We start from the raw sequence: 26,756 nt of genomic DNA on the forward strand, positions 1-26,756 counted from the left end.
GGTTCGCGAAAGAAAACAATAATCGACAATCAGTCTCCTATTTTCGTTTGACAAGTTCTGGTGTCGTATTTTTAGATTACATTTTTGTAGTATTTGGTGAGGAAATATGCTTTTATTGCTTGTTAAAAACTCACACGAACACCAATGTGTCAATTTCAGATTTAAATAGTTTTGTAGAATAATAACTGTGATTTGTGATAATATATCGATTACATAGAGAATATTAAACAACATTATAATAAATTTGTGGTAAATGGACGGCAAGAAATGAAAAAATGTGGTGAAGAATATAGAAAACGTGTTTTTAAAAGTGATATTTTCCATGATTATGTCGATTTTTATAAGATTGGGACGGGACTCTAAAATTTGAAGTGAAATCGTTTAAAAATCATCAAAACGGCATTTAAATGTCAAAATGTCTAAAATGTCTGATAATAATATCGAGGTCGTTTTATTGATCGATATACATTAATTATCTTATTTGACAAAACAATAATAATTACATTCAACGTTAAAATATCGGTATTTAGGCATACCTACAACATGTCAAAATAAAAATAATTATTATAGCTAAATCAATTAAAATACAATCAAATAAAAATCGAATCTAATTATTATGCATACTTTTCCTTTATCTGTCGTGAAAATTGCAATAATTTGTCTTGTTTAAATAAAATACAGATGTCAGACGGGTCAAGTAGGAAAAGGATGTCAGACAAAGATATTTTTACTTATATATATATATATATATATATATATATATATTATATTACTTATGGGTGGGTGTATTGTCACTGGGGACGTCTAATACGATACGAATAATACGCACATAATTAATACGAAGTACGTTTTTCCATAATTTGTAATTTTAATGTATTTTTACTGAATTTAAAAAGATATCAATTATTCTATTAAATAAATATGTTTATAGCTTGCTATCATTTTTATTTATATTATTTTAATTGGAAAGAAATACTAATTTTGTGTTAGATACTTATTGATTAATTAAAATACTTTAAAGGTGAATTACTAGTAAATTGCATCCTAATAATTAAAAGAAAACTCTTCGGAATTTATATTTTTAACGGTTTTCATAATAAGTAATATCTTATATTTTACCGAATAATGTATATTGTATTCATTTAGGGAAGATGAGGATGGATCTGGCAAAATAATTTGTGTCCGACCTAATCCCAACGTGCACTCGATGGAGGAAGGAAATTTACATGATCGTCCGTCAAGAAAATTTAAAAAACAAACCACGACTAGAAAATGTATTAATTATTTTAACGAATTCACCGCTAATACTTCCTTGCATGGACTTAAATATTTAGGCGAAGAAAAAAGAACTTTTACAGAAAGGTTAGTCAATTTTTTAATCATTTGCATTATACATAAAACTTGCGGTAGGACACGACAAGACAAGATACCAGAAACTAATGAGTATGCTAACGGTTAATGTTTGAATTGTTTAATATATTTTATAACCGGTGTGTAATATTCTTTTTAGCATAACCAGACGGCATGTAGCAATTCCACTAATACATAACGAACTATATGAAATAATCTTACAAAGGCTAACTTCACTAATTTGATACATTTCATGAATACAACACATACAAACGATTACACACGCACACAATGTCAAAACCTGAGGTTATAGATTTAAAAGCCTGATATTATATTCATTATTTTTTTTTCGCGCTGCCCACGGTTCCTTTGACTGAACGCTGAACTATCGAAACAGTCGATTTTTTAGCCCGAGTTCGAATCGCAGTTAGTCAATACTTTTATTGAATGTTGTTTTTTTGTGAAATATCTGTTATAAAAAGGTTCAAGATAACATTTTTTGTTAAGTAAAATACTGAACATGGACAAAATTTAAATGCATGTCCTGTAAATATGGCTGTATTAGAACTTTCTTTCAGTTACCTACCATAGCCTACCTACCTTCAACAGACACCCTTTGCCACTGAGCGATTGAGATCCCTCCTGGTGATACCACTGATACCGGAACAATTTTATCCTAACTGGTCGTTGTGAAGCTTTTTGCTGGACAATTAATTCACTTTCGATACAATTTTTGAATACATTCAGAACTGTGGAAGCTCACGTGTATAAACATACAAAATTTATATACTATATAGTTTAGTATAAACGTTTTAATATAATAATACATGTTTCTTGTTAACAGATTATGGTGGGCAATAATGTTTGTCCTCTCTCTGATTACTTGTGCCTATTTGATTTTGAAAGTGTGGAACAAATGGCAGAACATTCCTGTGATTGTAAGTTTCGCTGAAAAGTCTACACCAATATGGCAGGTAAGAACAAAACAATGAACTATTTATAGAAGTCTTTATACACTTATTTTATTATGTATGACTTTTAAATACATTTACCAAACGCTTGAAATATATAGTTATGTTGGTAAGCTGCATTGATAATAGCACGGTTAAGTTGACATTTGCGATTTCTTTACTGAATCCACCTGCTACTTAAATCGGATTGTCTTTGTATACGTCAACTGCAGTTAACAATAAACTAGGGGTTATTTTTTATATATATTTATATATTAATATACGAAGATTTTTCTCAACATCTTTGGTACCTAAGAACAATAAAATGATTTAAAATGCTTGTATTAAGCAGTGGTTCCCGAGTTTTTGGCAGCGCAACTCCCGATGTTGTACCTAAATTATATTTTTTTAATTACATGGTTCTGATCACGATCTGTTGTAATCCGTTACGACCTTCATGTGGGTCACAACTAGGGAATCCAATCCCGAGCCAAAATCTTGATTCCGGGATTACAATGTGACGATCCCGGGATTGGAATTTTTTCCAATAGTTAATATTTAATTTTTATATACTCATACAAATAACGTTGATAAAATCGGTCAAAAATAAATCTAGTATAATTTATACTATTTAAGACATTTATGTTAATATTGTGTACCTTCCATCTTGGAAATACATGGATTTAATAGAGTAAATACATAATATTGTAATATAAATAATAATGTGAAAGTAAAACAGTTTTATTTATTTATGAAAAGATAAAAAATACAAGTTCAATTAAAATAAAAAATAAAATTTTGTGTTGACAATAAATACAATATAAAAAATTAAAGATTTAAGTCATTCACACATTATTCTGAATATGCCAAAGCATCAAAAGTGTTTCGTAATTTGATTTGGATCTAATTTTGGTAGGTGTGTACGCGGCATATTTTCAAATTTGAATTGTTATTGTTATTATTTTAAGAAGAGAGATAATAAATAACGTTTTTACTAAAACTTCCCGGATGTTATGCTTTTTACGAGCGTCGTCAACAAGTCAGGCTTATAATATTTTCAAAGTTTTTGCGAATTATTAATAATATTAAAAAAATTATTATGTGAGTATGTAAGTATGTGCCGCCAAAGAATTAATTCCGATAAAATGATAGATAATAAAATATTGTAAAAATACTATATGCGAAGAGGTGTTGCGCGGGACGCGGTGTGTGATTTCTGGCGAGAATACGTCGCCACGAGCGCCCCGATCCGCTTGTTTTGTTGATGGGCTTTGTCGCGAAAATGTTTTTATTCCTAATTTCTAATGTAGTTTTATGTTATAAATAGTATTTTTTCTGTTATATTTTTGTTTTTAATTTATTTTCTATAAAAATTGATAAAAAATAATTCCCGAAAGTTTCGGGATTATGTTTAGGTACCAATCCCGGGATTCATATGTATCGAAAATAGTTCGGGATCCCGGGATTGGAATCGCTAGTCATAACCACTAGCATTGAGGTTTTTTTTTAATAATAATTACTTCAACAAAACTATTTTCATTACAGATGCCATTTCCAGCAATTTCTTTATGTTCAGAAGCCAAAACGATGCAATCGGTTTTTAACTACACTGAATACTTTCATAAAGATTTCGACAATATTACTGAAAATGAGTGAGTAAAAATTATTTTAAGTATTTTGTAAAACATAAAATATGTTTATCTTATTTAGGGAAAATGTATACAAAATGATCTGTTTAAGAGTTAAGTCAATATTAAGTAAGACATGAAGTCTGTTTTAAACACATCGTAGATTGATTGTTTTAGAGTATTTATTTTACTACAATACATATATGAGTCTTGAATCGTTTTGGACACATGGGTGATCCCTGCTATATGAATATATCGATTAAAAGGGGATTTTATCCCTACTATAATCATTATGAAAACAGATTAAAATAATCAGGATTTGCAACGATTTTTTAACACTTTACTCAGTGGTAAATATTTCCTGGGCGTTTACAAAGAGTGTCAAAATAATTCAGTAATAATAAAAAGAGTCTTTCTTTAGCTTCAAATAGTGAATTTAGAAGAATTATTAATAATAAAGTCCATTCATATGATTCACTATAACTAGTGGGTACAATGTTCAATGAAAGCAAATAAATACTTAAGTTTCTGGTAAGGTAGGTATCAAGTTTGTACAATTTTTCCAAATCTTTACATAGGTACGTAATCGTAGCATGTCAGATAATTTCTCAAATTTTCTCAATTAAAGTATACCTGGCTTAAAAATTTTCATTTGATGTAGGTACTCGTATTTAAAAAAAACGCCGACAATGAATCACTAAAATTAATAAGTTAATACGATTTATTTCAGACTAAAGTATTATGACGCCGTGTCCCTACTCTGTACAGAAGGTCGAGCTAGAGGAAATTTGACAAATGGCGATTCTGCAATTGATATTATCAAAGAGGTGTTTATCTAAATACTTTATATTGGGTATTCTTCATTATAATCAAATTGCTTTAAATACTCGTATTAAAACATTTTCTCGTACATGAAAGTCAATCATTAATGTATGTAACCACACCGTTGCATACGTTAGAAAACCCGGCTGCTGGTCTGTAGATCGTTGGTTCGAACCCCGTTACTAGTAAATCCATTTGCTGTTTTTTATTGTCAATGTTATTATTAACCGTTATACAATTGACTGACAACCAATTGTATTAAAAGTCCATTATTTAGGTTCCTCCATATAGACTAATTAATTAATGCTGGTTTGTCGTTTCTCAAATATAATCGTTATAATATGTAAAACTTTTAGTTGGCTCTTCCGCTTGAAATGATGGCAATTCAATGCAGCTGGAAAAATGTTGAGGTTGACTGCTCGACCATATTACATCCGATACTAACCGATGACGGAATATGTTATTCGTTTAACATGTTAAAGATGAGTGAAATCCTTCGAGAAGAAACGTAAGAAATTACATTTTAAAGTGTTTTAAGTAGTCAATACGTAACCGTTTAAAAATATTAAAACGAAAATATTTTTTTATTTTAAATCAAAGATAAACCCATGATTTAAAAAAAAAATACGTTAAACATTGGAATTCGTTAATGTGTTCCATCTTTTTATTACATACTATATATAATCATTAAAATTTAGTTTATTAGGTTATTAATCTTTTTGAAAACATTGATTTTTATAAAATGTGTATAACTTGAAATTCTTTTTGTTTACTTTTATCAAATTGCAAGACAGCAAAATATTGGCCATTTTTATTCGCCTGACAATATTGTTTTGTTCTCGGTTTGAATTTTTTTTTCAATATTACTGAATATCGAGATATACTGAGAATCGATACTGAATAATATCTTTATTATGCTAAGTTTACGTCTGACACTTATATTGTGATACTTATGTCATGTATTTGACATAAAATTTCACTTACTATTTAGGGTGACGCACCCAATTGTTGGCACTCCACCAATTATCAGCACCCTTCAAGTAAACGTAAGAATATAAGATATGTGAGCATAGTTAAGTTTGCCAAGTATAAAAAATGTGTTCAGCAATTAATATTGTTTACGACAAGCAACATTCATCACACCAGGATTAACAAAATAGCGGGAAAATAGTGCGTCAAAAGTGCTCTGTTGTGTTTTGTGATTTTTTCCGCCATTTTCTTTGTGCCACGGTAAGAAAATGTTTCAATAGCCTTGCTGTTTTGTCTACATCTAAGTGTTCATCAATAAACTGACGATTTAAATGATTGCGGGATAGAGCCAGGCATTTGAATTTAAAATTTAATTTAAGGTTAATTGTTCGTTGTTTTTGTTTAAAGGGTGCCAACATTTGGTATCGTGATTGAGTAGTTTTCCTATTATTGGCACATGTGCTAATAATTGGTTATTTTGATAAAGTATTATTTTTAACAGATTTTAATTTCTATAGCCTATATCACTAAGGCTCTAAGTAATTCCATTGATAAAAATGTGTTACACTCGTTTTTTCCAAATGTTAGCCCCATGCTAATAATTGGTTTTGGCTTGTGCCAATAATAGGGTTAAATTATAGCTTGTGTCTTTATTTTCAGACTGAAGTATTCAAAATGGATCCAGTTAATAATAAAAAGAGGAAAGAGAAGAAGAAGACTCTCGACAACACAATAATAAAAAGAAAAATATACAACCATGATAACTTGGTAAAAGCACTTGAGGCTGTAAAGTGCGGTATGAGTAAAAAACTGGCCGCAAAAACCTTTCATGTGCCGAGAGGAACTATTCAGTTCAGGTTACGGAAAGTAGATCATCAAGACCTTCCAGGACCAAGTACAGTATTAACCAAAAACGAGAAAGAGACTTTGGTGAAATGGATTAAAGACTGTTGCCGCAAAGGATTCCCTAGAAGAAAACTAGATGTTCAATTGAGTGTTGCACATTTCATAAAGAAAGCAAATAGAAAGAATCCATTCAAAGATGGAATACCTGGTAATAAATGGTACCAACTCTTTTTGCATCGTCATCCCGGATTAAGTATACGTGCACCTGAGGCAGTCACAGCATCAAGTGCGGCAGTGTCAGAGCAAGATATAAGAAACTGGTTCATTGGAATTGAAACCTACTTAAAAGACAACAGTTACTTTACCATTCTCTCGGATCCAAGTCGCGTGTTCAACGGTGACGAGTCAAACTTTCAGATATGCCCGAAAAGTGGAAAGGTTATTGCAATGAGAGGTGGGAAGGATGTTTATGAAGTAGACCATGCATCTGCCAAATCTGCTCTAACAGTTCTATTCACGTTTTCTGCCAATGGAGATACCACGCCTCCAATGATCATATTTCCGAATAAAAGGTTACCTAAGGATATAACATTAAATGTGCCAGGAGACTGGGGTATTGGTTTGAGCGATTTGGGATGGATGAAGGCAGAGGTATTTTATGATTATATAAAAAACGTTTTACACCCTTATCTATTGAAAACAAAAAGACAACTCCCCGTTTTACTTTTTGTTGACGGACACAAAACGCACCTCTCTCTGGAAGTGAGTGAACTGTGTAAAAGCTTGGAAATAGTTCTGGTAGCTTTATATCCAAACGCAACAAGATTGTTGCAACCAGCCGATGTTTCAGCATTCAGGCCACTTAAGCAAGCTTGGAAAGAAAGTGTATTGAAGTGGAGGCGTGAAAACCCCTTAGCTGCACTCACAAAAACAGATTTTGTTCCTGTGCTCAAGGAAGCTGTCGTAAACGGCATTAAGCCTTCTACTGTTATAAATGGTTTTAGAACCACCGGTTTATGTCCATGGAATTGTGATGCAATCAATTTTAACAAATGCCTAGCACGTCAGAAAACTGTTGAAAATTCAAATACCGAACAGAAGAACAATGACAATTTCAAAGAAAAGTCTCTATCAAAAGATACGTTTTATAACATAGTGGGAGAGAAAAAATTAAATGCCTTACAAACTCTTACCGAAGACTTTCTAATAGACAGTGAAAAAATCCTGAAAAAGCTTTTGAACTATTTCCAACATGATGAAAAGCACCAAGAATCAGAAATATCACATGAGGACAACCTTACAGAAGAAATCACTATAGAAGAGATGCCAATTTTATTTATGGATATCCTTGATAACTCACAGTTTGATTTAGTTACTGTGCAGAAATCTATTGAAGAAATGGGAAAAAACAAATTTGAAAGAAAAGAACACAAAACTTTGTTTGAAAGTGACTTAGTTACTTTAGATAAAAACGAAATGGAGATTCCAGAAAGTGATTTAATAGCAACGTGCAAAGAACATGTAGTTAAAGAATGCGAGATTATGGATATTATTGGTCAACAGAAAGAATCTTTAACCCCAGTAAAATTAAGTGACGTTTTAGTAAAACCGAAAACATCTCAAAGAAAAGGCGTTAAACAAAGTGAAAGAGTTTCCTTTGTCTTAACTTCAGACGAATGGCAAAGCAAGGAAACCCAGAAACGGAGAGAAAAAAGTCTTAAAGAAGAACAAGTCAAGAAAAGAAAAGAGGAGAGAATCCAAAAACAAAAGGAAGTGAAAACTAAACAAGGAGAAAAGAAAAACCTTACAAAAAAAACAGCAGCAACGTTAATAAATAAACAGAGTAAGAAAGTGCAGTTCGGACCTGTGCAAAATACAACTAAAAGAGAATGTCAAGTAGAAAGAGAACCTAATGTAAAAAAAGAGAATATGATACCAGAAACGAAAAGAATCAAAGTACTGGCCAATATAAGATTGAACAAGCCTCTGGTGCCAATAGTTAACCAACAAGTCTCAAATCCCATAGTTGATGAAGACAAGAAAAATGATGGGATTAGAGATCCTTTTGATAAAATTTTAAGCAGTCGTAAGAAATCATACACGCTGGAAGAACTTGAAGCCATTTTAAATGATGATGATTAAATATTTAAGCGGTTAACATCATAAGAACTTACGTAATTAATTTTAGACACCTAAATATTTTTTGAGAATCTTTTGATCTCAATTAGTTCCTGAATTTATTTAAATATAATCATTATTTCTTTTGAGGTTTTTTAAAAATAATGTTACCTAATAATAAATGTATGAATAATAGTGTAAAACGTGTTTAATTTGCATGATTAATACACTTTTTTGGATCTCTATTAACTGTGCCAATAATTGGAAAAGGTTGTGTCAATAATAGGAAAAAGTATGCCAATAATTGGAATAAAGGCCAAACTCAGGAAATATCACAATTGTGTGCATATGCACAATACAAAAGTGTTTTTGGAAGTATTCAAATAAAACTTAAGTAAACATATTATTTAAATCAGAAACTTAGAAACTTAGAAACTTAGAAAGATAATTGATAGAATACTGTGCGAACTTGAACTGCTCAGTTCCCTTAAAGTGCCAATAATTGGGTGCTTCACCCTACATCTGCATGGTATCTGACATACATTCTCGTATATTACTCGCTGAAATAAGTCTCTACACTTCATTCAAGGGCAACATTTAGAATAAATATATGCTGTGTTTACATATGGCACTATAACTCATTTTGACAGTTATGTCGAATACTTATCTCAAAACGTTCTGTCAGTTGTCACTATGGGAATGTCAAAAAAAAAAGTCGCAGCAAGTGTTATTATTTTTTTAAGTTCTGTTATCGCATCATTTTACTTCAAAATTCAAATCCCATAGTCCGGTCTTCAATAATATCGATCGATTAATTCGTCAATAATATCAACTTTACCAACTGTCAAGCTACGAATAATGCGTCAGATACTTAACATAAAAGTAGACAGCAGCTCTACTTCGGTGATATATAATCTCTGAAAGTTAGGACTTGTATACGTGCTGTTTACATTTGCGCATATATGTGGTTGGAATAAGTCACAGGTGGGTGTCAACACATGCGATATATGTGCCTGATTCAAGTATGACTACTGTTTATACTTAGTGAATATGGTATCATACATAAGTATCACGATATAAGTGTCAGATATAAACGTACCTACCATGAAGTTCTTCAATTTTCCGAAGAATTGAATTGTTCCATATAAAACTGCACTATATTAAAAACGTAAAATTAAATTTTTAGTTTCGTTTTATTTTGAATTTTTATTCCGACGCCGAGAATTGTGGATCGCTAGGCCCTATTGAATCGCTCTAAAACCGGGTTTGATAAAATGACACGTAGGTATTAAATATTATAGTACTTAATTAATATATGGTACGATTGATGATATTATTTAAATTATGTTGTATTTTATAGTATGCAAGACAACTCAACTATAAGCAATTCTAGTGAGTGGACATTAAACAATGGATACGGAAAACATGCCCCACTAGACACATATCCCAGAAGAGCAATGGTGAGTATCTTAAACAACCCATTACTTACTAACTTACTTCACCATGTCACACCCTAGCACTGGGGCAAAGGGCGAGCATAAGGTCTCGCCACTTTCCTCGACCCACCGCTAAATTTAGCATACACCGCCATATGAGACCTGCAGCACGTAGATCGCTTTTGTAGTACCGCTGCAGGATGAGGGAGTATCTGCCTCGGATATGAAACCCTTGAGGTTGTGACACAAGGGTACGAAGTGTCGCAATCTCTAGCTGCATCCGACCAAGTGAAGCATCTCTTCGTGATTACTTCAATCACTGAAGGGTTCCGTGTCCTCTCACGAACTATAGTGTTTGTAACGCGATCGTACCAATGTACCCGAAGAATCGGCGGGTACCTGTGCTCCTGTATGGGTGTGAGATGTGGCATCTTATCAAGCTTCAAGGTTCTCGGTTTTTGAGCTTTGGTAGTTGATGACTCTGTCGAAACGACCGATAACGGATTCTATTTTAGATTTTCAGCGAGATTTCTTCCATGATACCTAGGACTACTGACTTATTCATTGAACGGCCTACTTAAAGAAAATAATTACAAGATAAAAAGAACTTTTTATATACCACGTTTTTAAATTTTCTGTTGAATCATATAAACTTAACAATTATATGTATTAAGAAAAACTTTTTATTGTACTTGATAGAAATACTGAATAAATATTATAGAATATTGAAATGTCAATTTGACATTTCATATTGATTTACATAGTAACGCACGTATATACTAATAATTTAGTTGCTAGGACCTCCTATGCAACCGAAAATAATAACTTCCCATAAAAAACAGAATTAATTGAAAATGAAAATGGCTAAAAGTATTAAAAGAATGCATTGTCGTCTTGTTCTGATATATTCTAAAAGTTTCAAATGTCTAACTAGTCGGGAAGTTAGTTAACAATCTTCAATCGTCTAATACAAATCTTGGACAAACAAGAAAAAATCTGTACCGGACAAACAAGAATACGAGCTAATAAAAACGTGGTAAAAAATCAGGTTTCCTCGATTCTTTTCTAGTGACTAATAGTAGTAATTATTTACCTAATTTATTTAGCATTAATTATTACTTGTAATAGGTAAATTTTCATTAAAAATAATAGAAACACTTCATAATATACTTACTTGTTTCTACGGTAAAAACTGGTAATTTTTAATTAATGATAATTAAAAAGAGAAAATGGATACACTAATAATGTGTTATCTAAGTTCTGGAATGAACTCGTTTTTTAAATAAAACACATACTTTTAAATAATATATAATAATAACGTATAATAACGCGGTATAATAACGATACTTATAAAGCAATCAATATTCGTAGGATGTTTATCAAACTTGAATGGTCAAAGACATAGCTTATAATTAATATCTTTAGAATTATCTTCAAATCTGTTAATTTTGCCGAATTTTTGAATAATAAAATGACTAATTCTTGTCAAATTTGGGATCACAGAGATTATCAATAAAAAATTTTATCGTGAATATTTTACTAAAATTATCTCGTCATAAATTATACTAATGGTTTTATAAATGCGTTTAAAAATTAATAAAAGTAAAAAATCTTAACACCACTGCACAATCATGTACCGAAATATGACTATATTCTAAAACATTAGAGCGAGAGGTTTAAAAGAATACTATTTTATGTAATAAAAATACTTTATGCAGTCATCAAATGTTTAAAATAAATATAAAGGATAATAAGGCTTCAAAATTATACAAATAGATTATCTACAACGTTTAAGGAATGTCTAGGATCATGGTTTGAAAATGCAATAAAAGCTCCATTTTGACAAACGCCGAGCATGTCCCCCCTTAAATCGATATTTTATCTTTGCAATTACAAATAGAACACGATATCATTCAAATGACCTCTCCGGGTTATCTTGCAGCTAACGCTCATCTCATAATATTATCTTTGTGAAAATGTGTGTCGAGAAACTTTTGTGTTTCATCCCTCTTAACCCTTTTTCGAATTTAGTTTTCAGAATAATTTGTAATATTTTGTAAATACTCCACACCTAGAAAAATTATTTATCGTATTATAATAAAATAATAAATGTGTGCGTATATTTTTTACCATAGGGCTCGGGGTTGCCGGCAGGTCTAGCAATTTTATTAATTGCTTTAACTGACGAGCTTGACTATGTATGCCGTGGACCAGTACAAGGATTCAAGGTACTAATTGAGTTTTTTTTTGTTCCTAACAATCTAGAATGTCATGTCTAGAATATTTTTTCCTGTACACTTAGTGTAGTATTTGCTTGTAGATTGTTTTGCAGCCATTCTCACCTGCTGTATGTGCTAGGTGTGTCGTGAAATATTTAACCATACTTGAAAATATTCGATAACATTAATATGTTGCACAATCCATGGCCCCCACAAGGATAGGGCTCTAGCCTAAGAACCCGGGTTAGGGGGCCAGGCGTGGCAGGTCGAGCAGCTAAGTGAGTCAAACACACAACATAAATTTGCTATAAAAAATAATAAAAAAGGGCGCCTGCTATGCTATTTTATTAAAACAGTATTAACTTTTACAATCATGTAGCTATGCGATGCAATTTATTGTGATATTATGATTGATGTAATTAAAAGATATATTTCCTGACTAATAAAAATTACTATTTATCCAATATAGTGAAGGGTCGCATATTACTTAGCTACCACAAAAGGGGGTTGCCGTAGTACCGATAACTCAATTATTCGAGTAGATTCATTTAAAAATAGTAAAAATAGCTAAAGAATACGTGGAATACCTTTAATTTTACCTCATTACTAAATACCGTTTGGGGAACACTACTATGGGACATCACACAGCTCGTAACCTTAGGGATACGTGGGGGCGCCCGCCAAAAATCCTGGTCCACCAAGAATGTGGGGCCTTTTGATATTTCTCCATCCTAGAAGTTTGGCAATCATCAAAGCGACCACTGTGTCAAATAAAATATTATAAGAACCTTAATTGTGTGTTGATAACATATTAGGTACCTACTAAGAAAGGTAATGCTGGTTATTTTTGATTCACAGATTTCTCTTCATACTCCAGGGGAAATTCCAAGAGTCACTGAGGAATACATCAGAATTCCTCTTGGACAAGAAGTAAACATCGGCGTGAAGCCCAACGTGATGGCTACGTCGGATGGATTAATAAACTATGATCCCAAAAAGTATAAAATATTTTTTAAATTCTTTTAACTTTCGTTAATTTTTAGTTAGTTAGTTTCGTTATTCGTATAACTAGTTATTCCAATCCCGGGATCTCGAGCTATTTTCGATACCTATGAACCCCGGGATTAATAAACATAGTCCCGAAACTTTCGGGATTGATTTTTTTAACAATTTTTATGGAAAATAAAATAAAAACGAAAATATGACAAAAAATACTTTTAATAACAAATAACTACATTAGAAATAAACTGAGTTTGAATGAAGGTTGATTTATACACATGTGTAGGTTGCCGATTCATTTTATTTCTTCACATAAATTAATAAAAATGAGGAAGATTAGAAAAAACAATGCTTCGCACTATTAAAAAAGTAATTCCATCATTTACATTTTAAATCTCGCTAACCCATTCATTAAGTCTTTACTATCAGAAACAGCAATCTCATATTAAATTCACATTATTACTTATATAACAATATTATTTACTCCATTAAACTTATGTATTTCCAAGATTGAACGTATACAATATTAACAATAAATGTCTTAAATAGTATAAATTATACTAGATTATTTTTTGACCGATTTTATCAATGTTATTTGTAAATATAAAATTTTTATATTAACAATGGAAAAAATGCCAAATTGTAATCCTGAAATCCCAGGACCAGAATTTTGTCTCAGGATTGGATTCCCTACGTATAACGTCTTTCAAAATACCTATGTATGTACTGTTTAATAGTTTTTTCGTAGTTATAACTCGACTTAACGTGTACTATTCATTATGTATATTAGATTCGGTAAAATAATACTTGAATAATATATTATATTCAAGTAATAATAAGTACAGCCTATATTCAAATATGATTCCAATTGCTAATAGTTCAGTATTATTCCAGCTATGTTGAAGCTATCTACGATGCAGATAACATTAACACTTACAATGATTAATGTTTGTTACTGTTTATACTTTATTATAATTATGCTAAATTAACGTACACAGTCATTCATATACATTACATTATTACCTATAAGTGGCAAGTCCAACTTCAAGTTGTCTACGTTCTATTATCCAATATTAAAACTCACAGTGATCTACCATACTCTTCTTTTGAAATTATTTAATTTGAACAAACATGTTATTATATTTTATTTTACAACGTTTTTCTTAGCTCGTATTCTTATTTTTCCGGTGGTTTTTTGTCTGGTGGTTCTTTGTCCGGTACAAATCTTGCAATCGATCTTTAACTAACTTCCCGACTAGCTAGACATTCGAAACTTTTAGAATATATCATACCACGATGCCAATGCATTTTTTTGAATACTTTTAGCCGTATTTAAGTAGAATTGAATTCATTTTCAGTTAATTCTGTTTTGTATGAAAAGTTATTTAGATTAAAAGAAATCCGTAATCCAATCCATTAGTATTGATTGCTAGGGGTCTGGGGTCCTAGCAACTAAATTATTAATATATACGTGAGTTACTATGGAAATCAATATGAATGTCAAAATGACACTTCAATATTATTTCTATCAAATACAATTTTTTTTGATCGTTTAAGCTAGTCAAGTCAAGTTTATATGATTCAACAAAAAATTTAAAAACGTTGTATATAAAAAGTTCTTTTTATCCTGTAATTATTTGCATATTACTTTTACAAGATACTGAGGAGTTACAAATTAATCAAGAACACTAGTTCACTATCACAAAGAAATACTGAATTTCTAATTTATCGTGACAATAATAAATTTTGGTTTTATTTTGAACTGTCATTAGGTCATTACACTCATCATCAAACTATTATTCTACTGTGTAAATAACGCACTGCGGGATAGTACGGTGAACTGCGTCTTAGTTTTGCGTGATTCATAATATTATGTTCTTTCTTTTACTCCTGCTGTATAGTTTGGTGAGTGATTCAATACGAATCACGTGATACAATCAGGCCGCGTGAGCTTCCTAATTCTTAATTTGAAAAAAAAAATGTATACGCTTTTTAAATTTTCACGACACAATTATGGTGCGAATGACCAAAATCCATTCCGCGATCGACGTGTTGGGCATGCCTGACCTATTAGCTATGAGAATATTAAAATTCATTGTAGTTACTTACTGACTAAGTAGAAGTTATTAGTAATAGTTTTTTTTTTTAACTATGTATATATTTAATGAGCTCTCCGTTAATGACATCAAGATAATTGCGTAGTTTTAATGATATATTGCAGAATATGATAAAATTACTTAATAGTATATTAGATAGGTCATAAATAATCTACTAGCTATCTACACATGATATAATAATTACATACATGAAAATATCAACATGATTTCTTCTTGGCCATTCCCTCATTGCTGAGGATCGTGACCACCTAGAAATTCCGTCATCTTCAGAGCGACCAAGACTTTTCATCCCTCTCGATCCTCTGCTCCTGTCAGGGCAACATTATATTGTATAATAAAGGTATTATTTCGTACTTTTTTATCGACTAATGAGTACTTACCTACTTTTTATATCAATTATTAAAGTACATACTCAATTACACAACGTATTTTTCCCCATATGAAAAATTTTAATTTATATTACACATGCGTAGCGTAGTTTTTGTAGATACTTACCTATGTAATATTATTTCATAATTGATTGTTTCCAAGGGAAAATGAAATTGCGGAAGGTTATTCAAAACAATTCCCTAAGGTACATATTATAATGTGTATAGTATATACCTATATGTTTTTAATTATGCTTGACAATGTAAAAATAGGGTTGGTCCGACTTAACGAATATTAGCACACATTTTTAATTGACTGAGTACAAAATTAATGGCATGCAATATTGTCAATAACCTAACTAATTAAGTAGTTTGAAAATACAATTTTTACCTACATTGAATCAAGGTTACTTAAATAATTTAGGAATTATATGGACATGTTCACAACAGATGGGGTGGGGTTTAAAGACCCAATAAAGTAGAGGTATCAAGTGGGTTTGATTGTTACCCATTCACTCAATCCTTATTTTGGCAGGTACTTATTTCCTACTGAAATCCTACAATTTCGCTCTAACTTTCGTTTAATCCTGAGCAGGAGTAATTCTATTGTATAGTATATCCAATACTAATGAGATACCTTTACTACGTGATAGCCAAATACTTTATTACGAACACACTATAAATACAGCTGTGTGCGAAAGGAAGAACGCGTTAAGTCTTAAATCGCTACGTTTTAGTTTAATTTAATAGTTTAATTTTTAGACATGAATGGAATTTAGTAATTTAGAGGTGTTGATTTGACTTATCCTTTTTCTCATTTGCCCATATATTGTGTATTATGGTACATTTTCCATCTTTAACCTCATTTAACGATTTTTAAGACTCATCGCCCTCTTCCTTTCGCCCACAGAATGAACGCCTAGAAGTGGTGGTTTTTTGTAGGTACGTGGAGGAGCGATGCACTAACAGGCTTGGAACCTCCTCGTCAAAAATTTGTTTTTGCGAAAACCACTAGTGAGTGACAAAAATGCACTTTTTGTGCTGCTTTTTTAAAGCTTTGATTGGACTAACCTGGTGATATCCAACCTTTTATGAGTGATTTTATGATATTTTTGACGTAGAAAGTTAAGATTATGAGAATATTGAATGAGATAGGACTTAAAAGATGCCTTTATCCACAGCCGATCTGACCCCGAATGATGGTGATTGGTGATGTATTAGATAAACAGAGTTTTTCGGGATTCATAGTAGTTTAGTGGTCATACATATATGGAATCATGCCATAACGATGGGGGGGGAGCTTTTACGTAAAATTGTAATGATTTGTGAGAAAGTGGATAGAGGGGTAAATGTGACGTCACATAATAAAAAAAAAATTCGGAGAAAAAAAATACATCGATCATTTTCAACGACTTTTGACAGAGCGGCAAAATATTTTGTAACGATTGGGGGATGGGGATCAAAAAGAAATCAAAAATCAAATGACGTAATATATGGACGATCCCTTATGGCCAAAAATATTTTCTTTTCAGGAGGCATTGTTACTTCCCAGCTGAGCGTACATTGAGATACTTCAAAGAATATACAAAGAAAAATTGTGATTTGGAATGTATATCAAATTATACAGCACATGTGTGTGGATGCGTTTCATTCTTTATGCCTCGTAAGTAAACTATAACTAGGTATACTGCGTTTATAACATTACAATAATATTTACGACTATGGTATAATTTATTAATTGTATGACTGATTTTAACTGTTTCGAGGCCCCTTTTTAATTCTTCTGTCAAATCTATTAGGTCAGCTGCATCAATAAAATCACTGCTGCCCAAATTCTTCTATTTTATATTGAATTATTGATTATATCTGTAGCGGCCAACGACATCGGGCCTTGCCAGCATTATTACGACGACAAGAATCAGCGAGTCATTTAACTATAGCTCAATCATCGCGTATACACTCACAGGTGTGACATATACTTCGATGAGGTTTGACTACTTACCTCAGACATGGTCATCGAAACGCCTTGAAGTTGCAACAATGCAGCGAACAATGACTCCCAATTTACCGAATATTCATGTATATAAAACATAGAGAGTAGTAATAGTTGGTAGGTTGTCGTGACAGTCAGATCTCAATCTCAGTATCACACCGCATAATACTCACTTCCACCGAGCCTCGTTAAGCCTGCTAACATAACTCCTGCATAATTTACTCTTGTACCAAATGTAGACTGTTACGCAGCAATTAACTCTCGCTCCTTCATTCATATGAGCAATCTCCAATCCGACTTTCATCTCTAGACCTGTCACCCCAAAGCCCTCTCGTCCCTTTACAACAAGACCGTTAAATATCTATTATATTTCAGGAGATGCTTCAATGAGAGTCTGCTCCACAGTAAGCAAGACTTGTATTACCAACGTTCAAGGTAAAACTACCAATATTGTTCACGTAATATTAATAATTAAATAAATAATATTAAATTATACCCAATATTTTTTAAATGTGATTTGTAGCTGAGTTATTGACCAGAGGAATTAAATCTGAGATGGCCTCTTATGGGATAACCAATAAAGAGTCCACGGCAGAGAGGGCTGCACGCAAGCAGATAGATCGAATCTTATCTCAATGCGACTGCCTTGCGGGATGCACATCCATCAGCTATGACACGGAAACATCTCAGGCGGACTTCGACTGGTTAAAAACTTTACAAGCATTTAGTCAGGGGGGACGTCATAGTAAGGATATGCCAAAGTGAGTTAAATTAACATAATTATATAGTCGGGTTCACATATTATGCATAAAAACCATATAACAATAAAATAGTCAATTCAATATAATAACAAATTGAGCATCTGGTGATTAAAACGATTTAAGTGACTAGATAACAAGTTGAGGGAATCGACTACATAGTTAAATATTAACATATAATATGTCGACGTACACAATACATAAACAAACTGTACTATTTATATTTAAACCACAGAACAGATTATAAGATATAATTATGAAAGCCAGTCCCCGTGGACCTTGAAAACATTGAAGCCGCTTGATGTTTACGGCTTGGTGATAGAAGGCCTGCCTGAACGTACATCAAATATCACCAATATTGAATGCGCGTTTCATTAAGTGACAAACTTTAATGAATATTATGATACAGACGTAACTATTCAAAACAACATATTCTTTGACGCGTGTTTAAGTTTATCCTATATTTCTCCAAACTCGAGAATTAAACCTTCTTATAAAGTCACCCACTTACCATTATTTTGTGTTCCTTTAGTTAAGCAAACGTATTCTTCCTTTTGTTTATGATGCATTTTTTGTTTATGAAAAAATATTTTTTTCATCAATCCTTGTTTGTGTGACAACAGTGTTCTAAATTATGACCGTTTTTTAAAGCCTGTTTTCCACACATTTTATTTTTATTTTTTAGGCATAGATATTGGTAACTGAACCAATCCTAAATTTTCAGTTAGGTGAAAATATAACAGTTTACAGAGTTGTGTGTACCGATAGTTTCTACCCATGATGATGTCATCTGGATATTATAAAATCATTAAATCGTTTTAACACCTTTCAGCATAAGCATGGCCATGGTAACGATTTTCTTCAAGCAATCGGAATTTATAAAGTCCATTCGCTCTGAATTGTATGGCCAAACAGATTTTCTTGCCAATTGTGGAGGATTGCTTGGCCTGTGCCTTGGATTCTCCGTATTAAGCTTAATAGAAATTATATACTTCATAACGCTGCGGTAAGCGAACTACTTATGTAATATATATATAATATAATTTGATATTTTTTTCTATAACTTTAATTTAAAACACTATCCAAATAAATAATATAATCAGAACAATGCAAACTGAGTTTATTACTTCAGATTGATTATATAACATAGAAAATTGATGACAATATTTTTTTTCGCTGGACCTTCATTTTTATCCATATAGAATTGTTGAAATTTATTATTAACTAAACAATGTTATATTTTTAGACTTTTTTGCAACATAAAGAACAAAGTTTCGAAAAAGGTGTGCACAACAGAATCTACAGAGGGATTCCCGAAAGTGATGCGGTCAGAATAATATACCTAATATTAACAGGTCGGTTTTTCTTAACCTTTTTAAAAAAATATAAAAATACGCGGCCACACTATTTATGTACCTATTATGCTGTGATTACATTATGATACACGTCACGCACTATCACATGCTATCACAGTAAGCTGCCGCTACGGGAAAAAGTGTGTAATGTCGTTCTTCTTGGTGTTTAAAATGTTATCAGACTGATGCTCCCATCCGTAGCACATTTTGAACATTTAAACGAACATTGTTAGTCAGCAAAATCTGCCGAAATCACCAGAACAACAATGAGGTCACCTCACGCGTACCGCACTGCATTGACACCTCCATAACTTAATGAACGTTTTTTTATCATTTCCTATATGCCTACACATTTTCGACTCATGTCAAAATTGCGTGTTTTTTGTTTTTAGTGGATGGCACTATGTGTTTTTTATAAGAATGTTGTCTATTATTTATGTTCTGCAGGTTGGGTTATATTAAAAATATTATCTATGGATGCAATATCGCAAGTAATTTCAACGTACGCACACATAGAAACTGTTAAAATTAATTGAAATTAGCATGATATTATTAATAATATATATAATAATTCAAAATACTACCTAATACATTAGAGTTGGCACTTTCTATCATTGAATTTATAGATATAGTGATCGTTCAAAATATTCTGCAGAATGACGAAACCATAGACTATTTTTTTCGCCGTGACAGCATGACAGTACGCGATGTGCATCATAATGTATTTAAACCTTTACTGTAAACTGTTTTGAAATATTTCAGGTATTTCCGCTGAAAAAAATGACCACATGCAATTTTAATACTAAAGTTAACTATTTTTTTTATTCAACGAATAATTCATAAGATTTAAGAATGTAACAGTCTTTTAATTAGAGAGTATTAAGAGCTATTAGTTAACATTTGTCGCAATTAATATGGCGCCTATAGCATAGTGGTATATTATGTGCATAGGCACGAAAACCGAGAGATGCAGGTTTGGATCCTGTTGGGTGTCTTACTTTTTCACAAAGATTTTTTCTATTGGTTATTAGTTTTTTCACCTTATTAGTGTTTTAGGCTTTGATTGTGATCCGTTAGCATTATCATATTGCCTCGTTATTAGTGTTAGAGTGAAAATAATACTCATTTTTAGTCTGTTCAAAATGTAATGACAAAAACATTATTTGAGTAGATTTTTTTTATATTTAATAGTCCATACTTAACTAAAAATATTAGCAGATGAATTAAATACCATGTAATCATTTTTTTTTTTATTATTTTCATACGTTTGTCAAGAGACAACTTTTTATGTCTGAATCGATTGATGCTTGAAAAAGCTACTAATAATAATTCCTTTTTGAATTTTTGATAGAGATTATCGATTAGAAAAATTGTTTGAGAGTTTTTTTGCAGTTTCTTCAACAAACGGGGTCGTTTTCTATTCTTACTTCTCACAGCAGAGGCACACTTTCTTATCGCTCAAAGCTCACTGTAAGCAAGATATTATATTTTGGTCATAGCTTTATATCATTGATATAAAAATACCATTATGGCATCGCTCTTGAAATCAATTTATTATATTAAATTTTATATGATAGTTTGTTTTAATAAAAAGCATATATTATAAATTTACTTAATATATTTAATACAATAAAATCTATTTATTTAAAAAAATATTATTTTTTTACAACCCTGCCCATGAATCAGCAATAATTATTATCAACCGCCAGCGCCAGAAGGGAGAGGATTAGAACTAATAATGACATCGTATGTATGGTACATGTATGATTCATATAAGAGTATATTATTATATATATAGTATGACTCGTGTAAACGCACAGTTATCAACGTCGAAATTGATCATCCGGAATCAAAAGTGAATGAAGTTCAACTACTTCTACTTTTTGATCTCTACGGATGATTCCAAAAATGCTGCATATGCACACCCACACCACTATATTCCCCGTGATATTACATCGCATTTCCCATGGTTTTATCCACCAATGCCTCTTTTTCGTATTACTAACTTTCTCTCGATGTAATTTATACATCCATATAACAAATAATTACAAAATGTTTAAATTCCAACGACATGAACCGCAATTTCACTTGAAGCCATTTTTGAATGAATTGAGTAGGTATTTCACTTTCTGTGACAAGTGTAAACAAAAAGTGACTCGTCTAAATGACAAGGACAAAGGGATTTTTCTTCTATTTCATTCCTATTTATGTTAACAAAGTTTATGGTTGCTTTACTACAAGGATGAACGACAAATTAAGATGAAAACAGGCTCTTAGTAGCAACAATATTGGACATTGCTGCTTTATAGCGTACATTAAACAACTTTCAATTACCAGTGTATATTATATTGTAGCTACGTTTTAAAGTCGATTGTAGCAAATAATTAAATATAATATAGGTAGACAAACATTTGTGGCAAATAAAACTATAACTGGCATCAACATTTATTCAATGTACCTATAAAAACTTATGTAGTAGGCACCCAATTTTATTTGAAAATTCGGTTTTAATAATATGTTAAAGCTTTATGTCTGTAATGTAGTTTATATTTAATAATAACATGGTGTGTCGAATGTCTTTTGATATAAAAACAAATTATTTTATGTTCATTTTATGAATAATTATTATACATACCTATATAATTAAATAAAAACATACTTTAAATATATTTTAAAGATTTATTTGGAATAAATAAATATTTAGATTAAATTTATTTATAATCATTTTTTCACTTTATAAGATTACAATAATATTCACAACAAAACAGATTTATTAGAATTGAATGAATCTATATAAATACATAAGATTTAAGTTGACTTACAACATAATAAATAGCAAAATAAATATTGATTGCACATTTCAATTATTCTACAAGAATAAAGGTCTATTTTTTACAAATTATGTAGTCACTTTGAAAAGGTTCCATTGACAGAATATTTTTTCATAGATACCGGAATTAATGTAAATTATATATTGTATATAATATATGCGAGTAGAGATTTGTTTAAATATTGTAATATATACATAATATTATGTACATACATATTGCTTTACAATATTATATTATGGAACCTTTGGAAAGTGTGTACCTACCTAGAAAAAAAACAATGGTATAGTTTTATAACAAATCTTGAATAATTTAACACTGTTCATTTACTATTTACAATATAAAGTAATATAATAAATTTATAATATTATTTGTAATATGGGTGCAATAATATTACATACAAAATATTGATGATTCATATTATGTATTAACTTTAATAATATTAAATGTTCACTACTTACAGTTAGTTACATAAATACAAAGCTTTCGTGGAAATGTAACTTGCCCATTGATAAAAATACACATCATGATAAATAATTATTTAAGTAGGCAAAGGAAATCAATATTTTCATTATGAAATAAATTATCTCCATACTTATTTCACAAAAAGATGAGAAATTATTGAAAAAAGACATGATCGGATGAAATAGTGAAGGCTTTAATATGTTTCAGAAATACTTCACTAAAAATTATATTCTTTATTTAAAATATTTTACCGCCAGGATTATTTGTATATTATACATTTCTATTTTAAGTCTTTAATTCTTGAATATACAGACATATAGATCAATACATTGTGTACACGTCTAAGTAAGTTATCGTGCCGTCTTACAAGGAATGGTGAAAAACCGTCCTATTTAAATCTTTTGATTAAAATAATATCTGAAAGTGTATAATAAGATAAGTATTAATTATTTCTGATCCAAAAAATATTAAGATTGGTATGTACCTCTACGTTTCCTTGTCAATTAAAATGTGGAAAAAAAGGCATGTTTTATCAATCACCAAACAAAGGATTTCTGAAATTAAGTACCCACCTAATAATGCATGATGATCATCATCATTGACTCTTTAATCTATAAGACTCAATAATTTATTAAAATATTTTTTTAAAGAAATTGATGTTAGCCACTTGCTCAACCTATAATGTACATACTCTGGATACAAACATAACTACGTGAATTTTCCAGACCTAGGATTTGTACTCGAGACCCAAAACGTTATAAGCATAAGCGGACAGTTCACTACTCGTCCATCGCAGACGCATACATTTATATGCCTATTAGGCTATTATCATAAAGGATTTTTAATTAGTAAGTTAGCTAGATATGTAGTGTTTATATGATAATATAAATACTCCATTGGAAAATCAGCAATAAATATTTAGGTAAATAGCTACGTGTTTTGGTATTATACATGGATTTATCAAAATCTCTAAATATATTGCACAGGTATTTCTTTAGAAATGCATTCAATTATTGTTTTTGTACAAAAGTATTATTTGAAAAGGAGATTTTCCTTTTCAAAAAATTGATTACATATGTATAATTAATTAATAACTACTGTATTATTGAAAGTTAATCAATTAATCACATAAGTTAATAATTGTACTACAAGCTGTTATATATTTTATTTATAGGACTACAATTCTATCTTTGGCCATAACATACATTATTTAGATACCTACAATATATAATTTTACTATGCAATGTGAATGTATAACAAATATTTTTATAAATTCTACATAGTATTAAACATGAATTCTAAAATATTATACTGATATAACAATTATAAACAGGGTTGAATTTACCCCAAATTAGTAGATACCCCGATACTTGCTAATATCAATAGGATATAGGTACCTAAAGTGATTTTCCGAACAAAAAAGTACAAAGAGTAAATAGAGAGAAGTATATTAACGAATTAACATAAATCTTTGTAGTAGCGTCATTTGTAGTGTAAATTCGACCCTGGATAAATAACATGAAATGTTAGCAATTCATTTTGTCAAATAATGGCAATGCCTTGAACACATTTATTTTTAATTTTACGTGTTTCTAATCTGACACATAATAATATCATTGCAATGCCATAAAACAAGTGGAAGTATTAAAAGAAGACGAATTAATCGTTCGTAAAGGGTTTGGCCTTAGTATTAGACGTGCAAAATACAATGTTGTTGTGTTCTAATATTTCCCTACATTCCGGCAATTTTAGTTAATTTGAATGTATATTTTTTATTGTATTTTATTTCCAATCTAATTGCTATAATATTACAAATATTTTTTGACTAAAAACATCAACATCAACAACACCCATACAAATACATTTTTTTGTAAGCACACTCTTATTACAAGAAGACAAAATAGTGAATGCAATAAACAACAAGAGAATAAAGCATATTTTATAACCTAATTATTATCCAAAGTTTCAGAAATAAATTATCAAATAATTTAATTGTATTAGCCATGAATGTATAAAAAAAATATTTATATGTGGCATTACATTAGTAAAAATAAAGCTTTTAAATTAAGTACCTATTTAATAAAAATATAAACAGACTAAAATAGATGCTTCGTTGATTTTTTTTTGAATTTACTTGTTACCTATCTACCATACTAAATTTCAAAGCCAGTTAATTATCTTTTATTAATTATATCAATAAAATTAATGTAGCATTCATTTTAGAGACATAGGTACTAATTAAAGTAACATTTTCAAAATATTAGAAGGAATGGAATTATGAAGTTATTTATTTTGTTCTCTTGCATTCACCAGTTGAAGAAATTGTATTACATGACAGCTCTTTTTCAAATTTTCACAAAGTAATTAAATATATTCTAAGCATTTCGAGAGTTAATAAATTATATAAATGTACAATATAGGTAGATAAATAATATAAAGCCAAATAATATTATAATTTCATATTTCTCTCCTCTTGTAAGAATAAGACTTAGAATTCATTATTATTTAAAAATATATTATTGCTTCAATATACATAACTTTTAATAATCTTATTATTATGAAATTTAATGATGAGATATAATATTGAGGGCCATTAATTTACATACATGTGATGATGCTAAAAATCATCGTTCAGCTGTTAAAACTTCCAATGTGACATTGTTATCAAATGTTTTTTTTTATATTTTCTGATAATTTATATTAGACCTCATAGTTTAATAAAACAGTGAATATTTTATCCACCACCAATATTCAAATATATTAAATTTGTAAAACCTTCCATGTAACAAGTCTCATTTTTATAATACCATGAATGTGCGTGAATACATTTAATGGTAGAAACTAAGCCACTTCCCCATTACTAATTTGTTATTTGAGTAAATCAAGGTATTCAGAGGCATGCAATATATATAATATGTAAAGTCTTACCTTGCATTTATGCTTATAAAACAGTTTTTGTATCATCTGTAAAATTTCTATTTTGTCACATCAGAGATTTTAACAGCTCAAAGACAAAATACTTATATTTGATGAAGTGCGTAATTTGTGTAGGCATATTATTTGACAAAATACTAGTAATTATTATGTCTCAGTATTTGGTATTGAATGGGAGGGATTTGAAATTCATGATAATATGAAATCTTTGATACCATGGTTTCAATTAATAAATTATATTGTATTCCAATGACATTTCAGATTGACCTAAATTATAAAAATCGTTAACTAGATAATATATTAATTTATAAATATACTATAATTTTTAAATATTACAGTATAGTAGCTAGAATATTTTTTATAATGGGATAATATTATAGGAAGACTAGATTCTATAAATATTTGACTTCCAAGAGCAGAAAATAATATATCATTATTCACTTGTCTATTCTAAATTTTTATATGATGGCTCAATTTAATTGATTTTCATGTTGTTCTAAGTGTTTACTAAACTACAAAAACACTGCTACATCTGATCGTAATAATATTTTCTTAAGCTTTATATTGCAATTTTATTATTTGCAATTTAATATCCATGACA

The 26,756-nt window shown here is 30.3% G+C and overlaps 1 protein-coding gene across 1 annotated transcript; it reads left to right on the top strand.

The window, feature by feature from the left end:
• The first annotated feature begins 1,207 nt into the window (after window positions 1-1,207).
• On the top strand, window positions 1,208-19,583 carry LOC147068271 (pickpocket protein 28-like). Its single transcript, XM_085952652.1, has 10 exons — window positions 1,208-1,362; window positions 2,195-2,324; window positions 3,846-3,952; window positions 5,145-5,258; window positions 5,742-5,796; window positions 12,255-12,347; window positions 13,197-13,336; window positions 17,355-17,485; window positions 18,339-18,519; window positions 19,406-19,583. Exons 1-10 carry the CDS (start codon window positions 1,208-1,210, stop codon window positions 19,581-19,583), a joined length of 1,284 nt encoding a protein of 427 aa, XP_085808778.1.
• Window positions 19,584-26,756: the final 7,173 nt, after the last annotated feature.

Source organism: Rhyacophila brunnea, unplaced genomic scaffold (assembly GCF_057557595.1).
Source record: "Rhyacophila brunnea isolate RB1 unplaced genomic scaffold, BYU_Rbru_1.0 scaffold_3, whole genome shotgun sequence".
Lineage (NCBI taxonomy): Eukaryota > Metazoa > Arthropoda > Insecta > Trichoptera > Rhyacophilidae > Rhyacophila > Rhyacophila brunnea.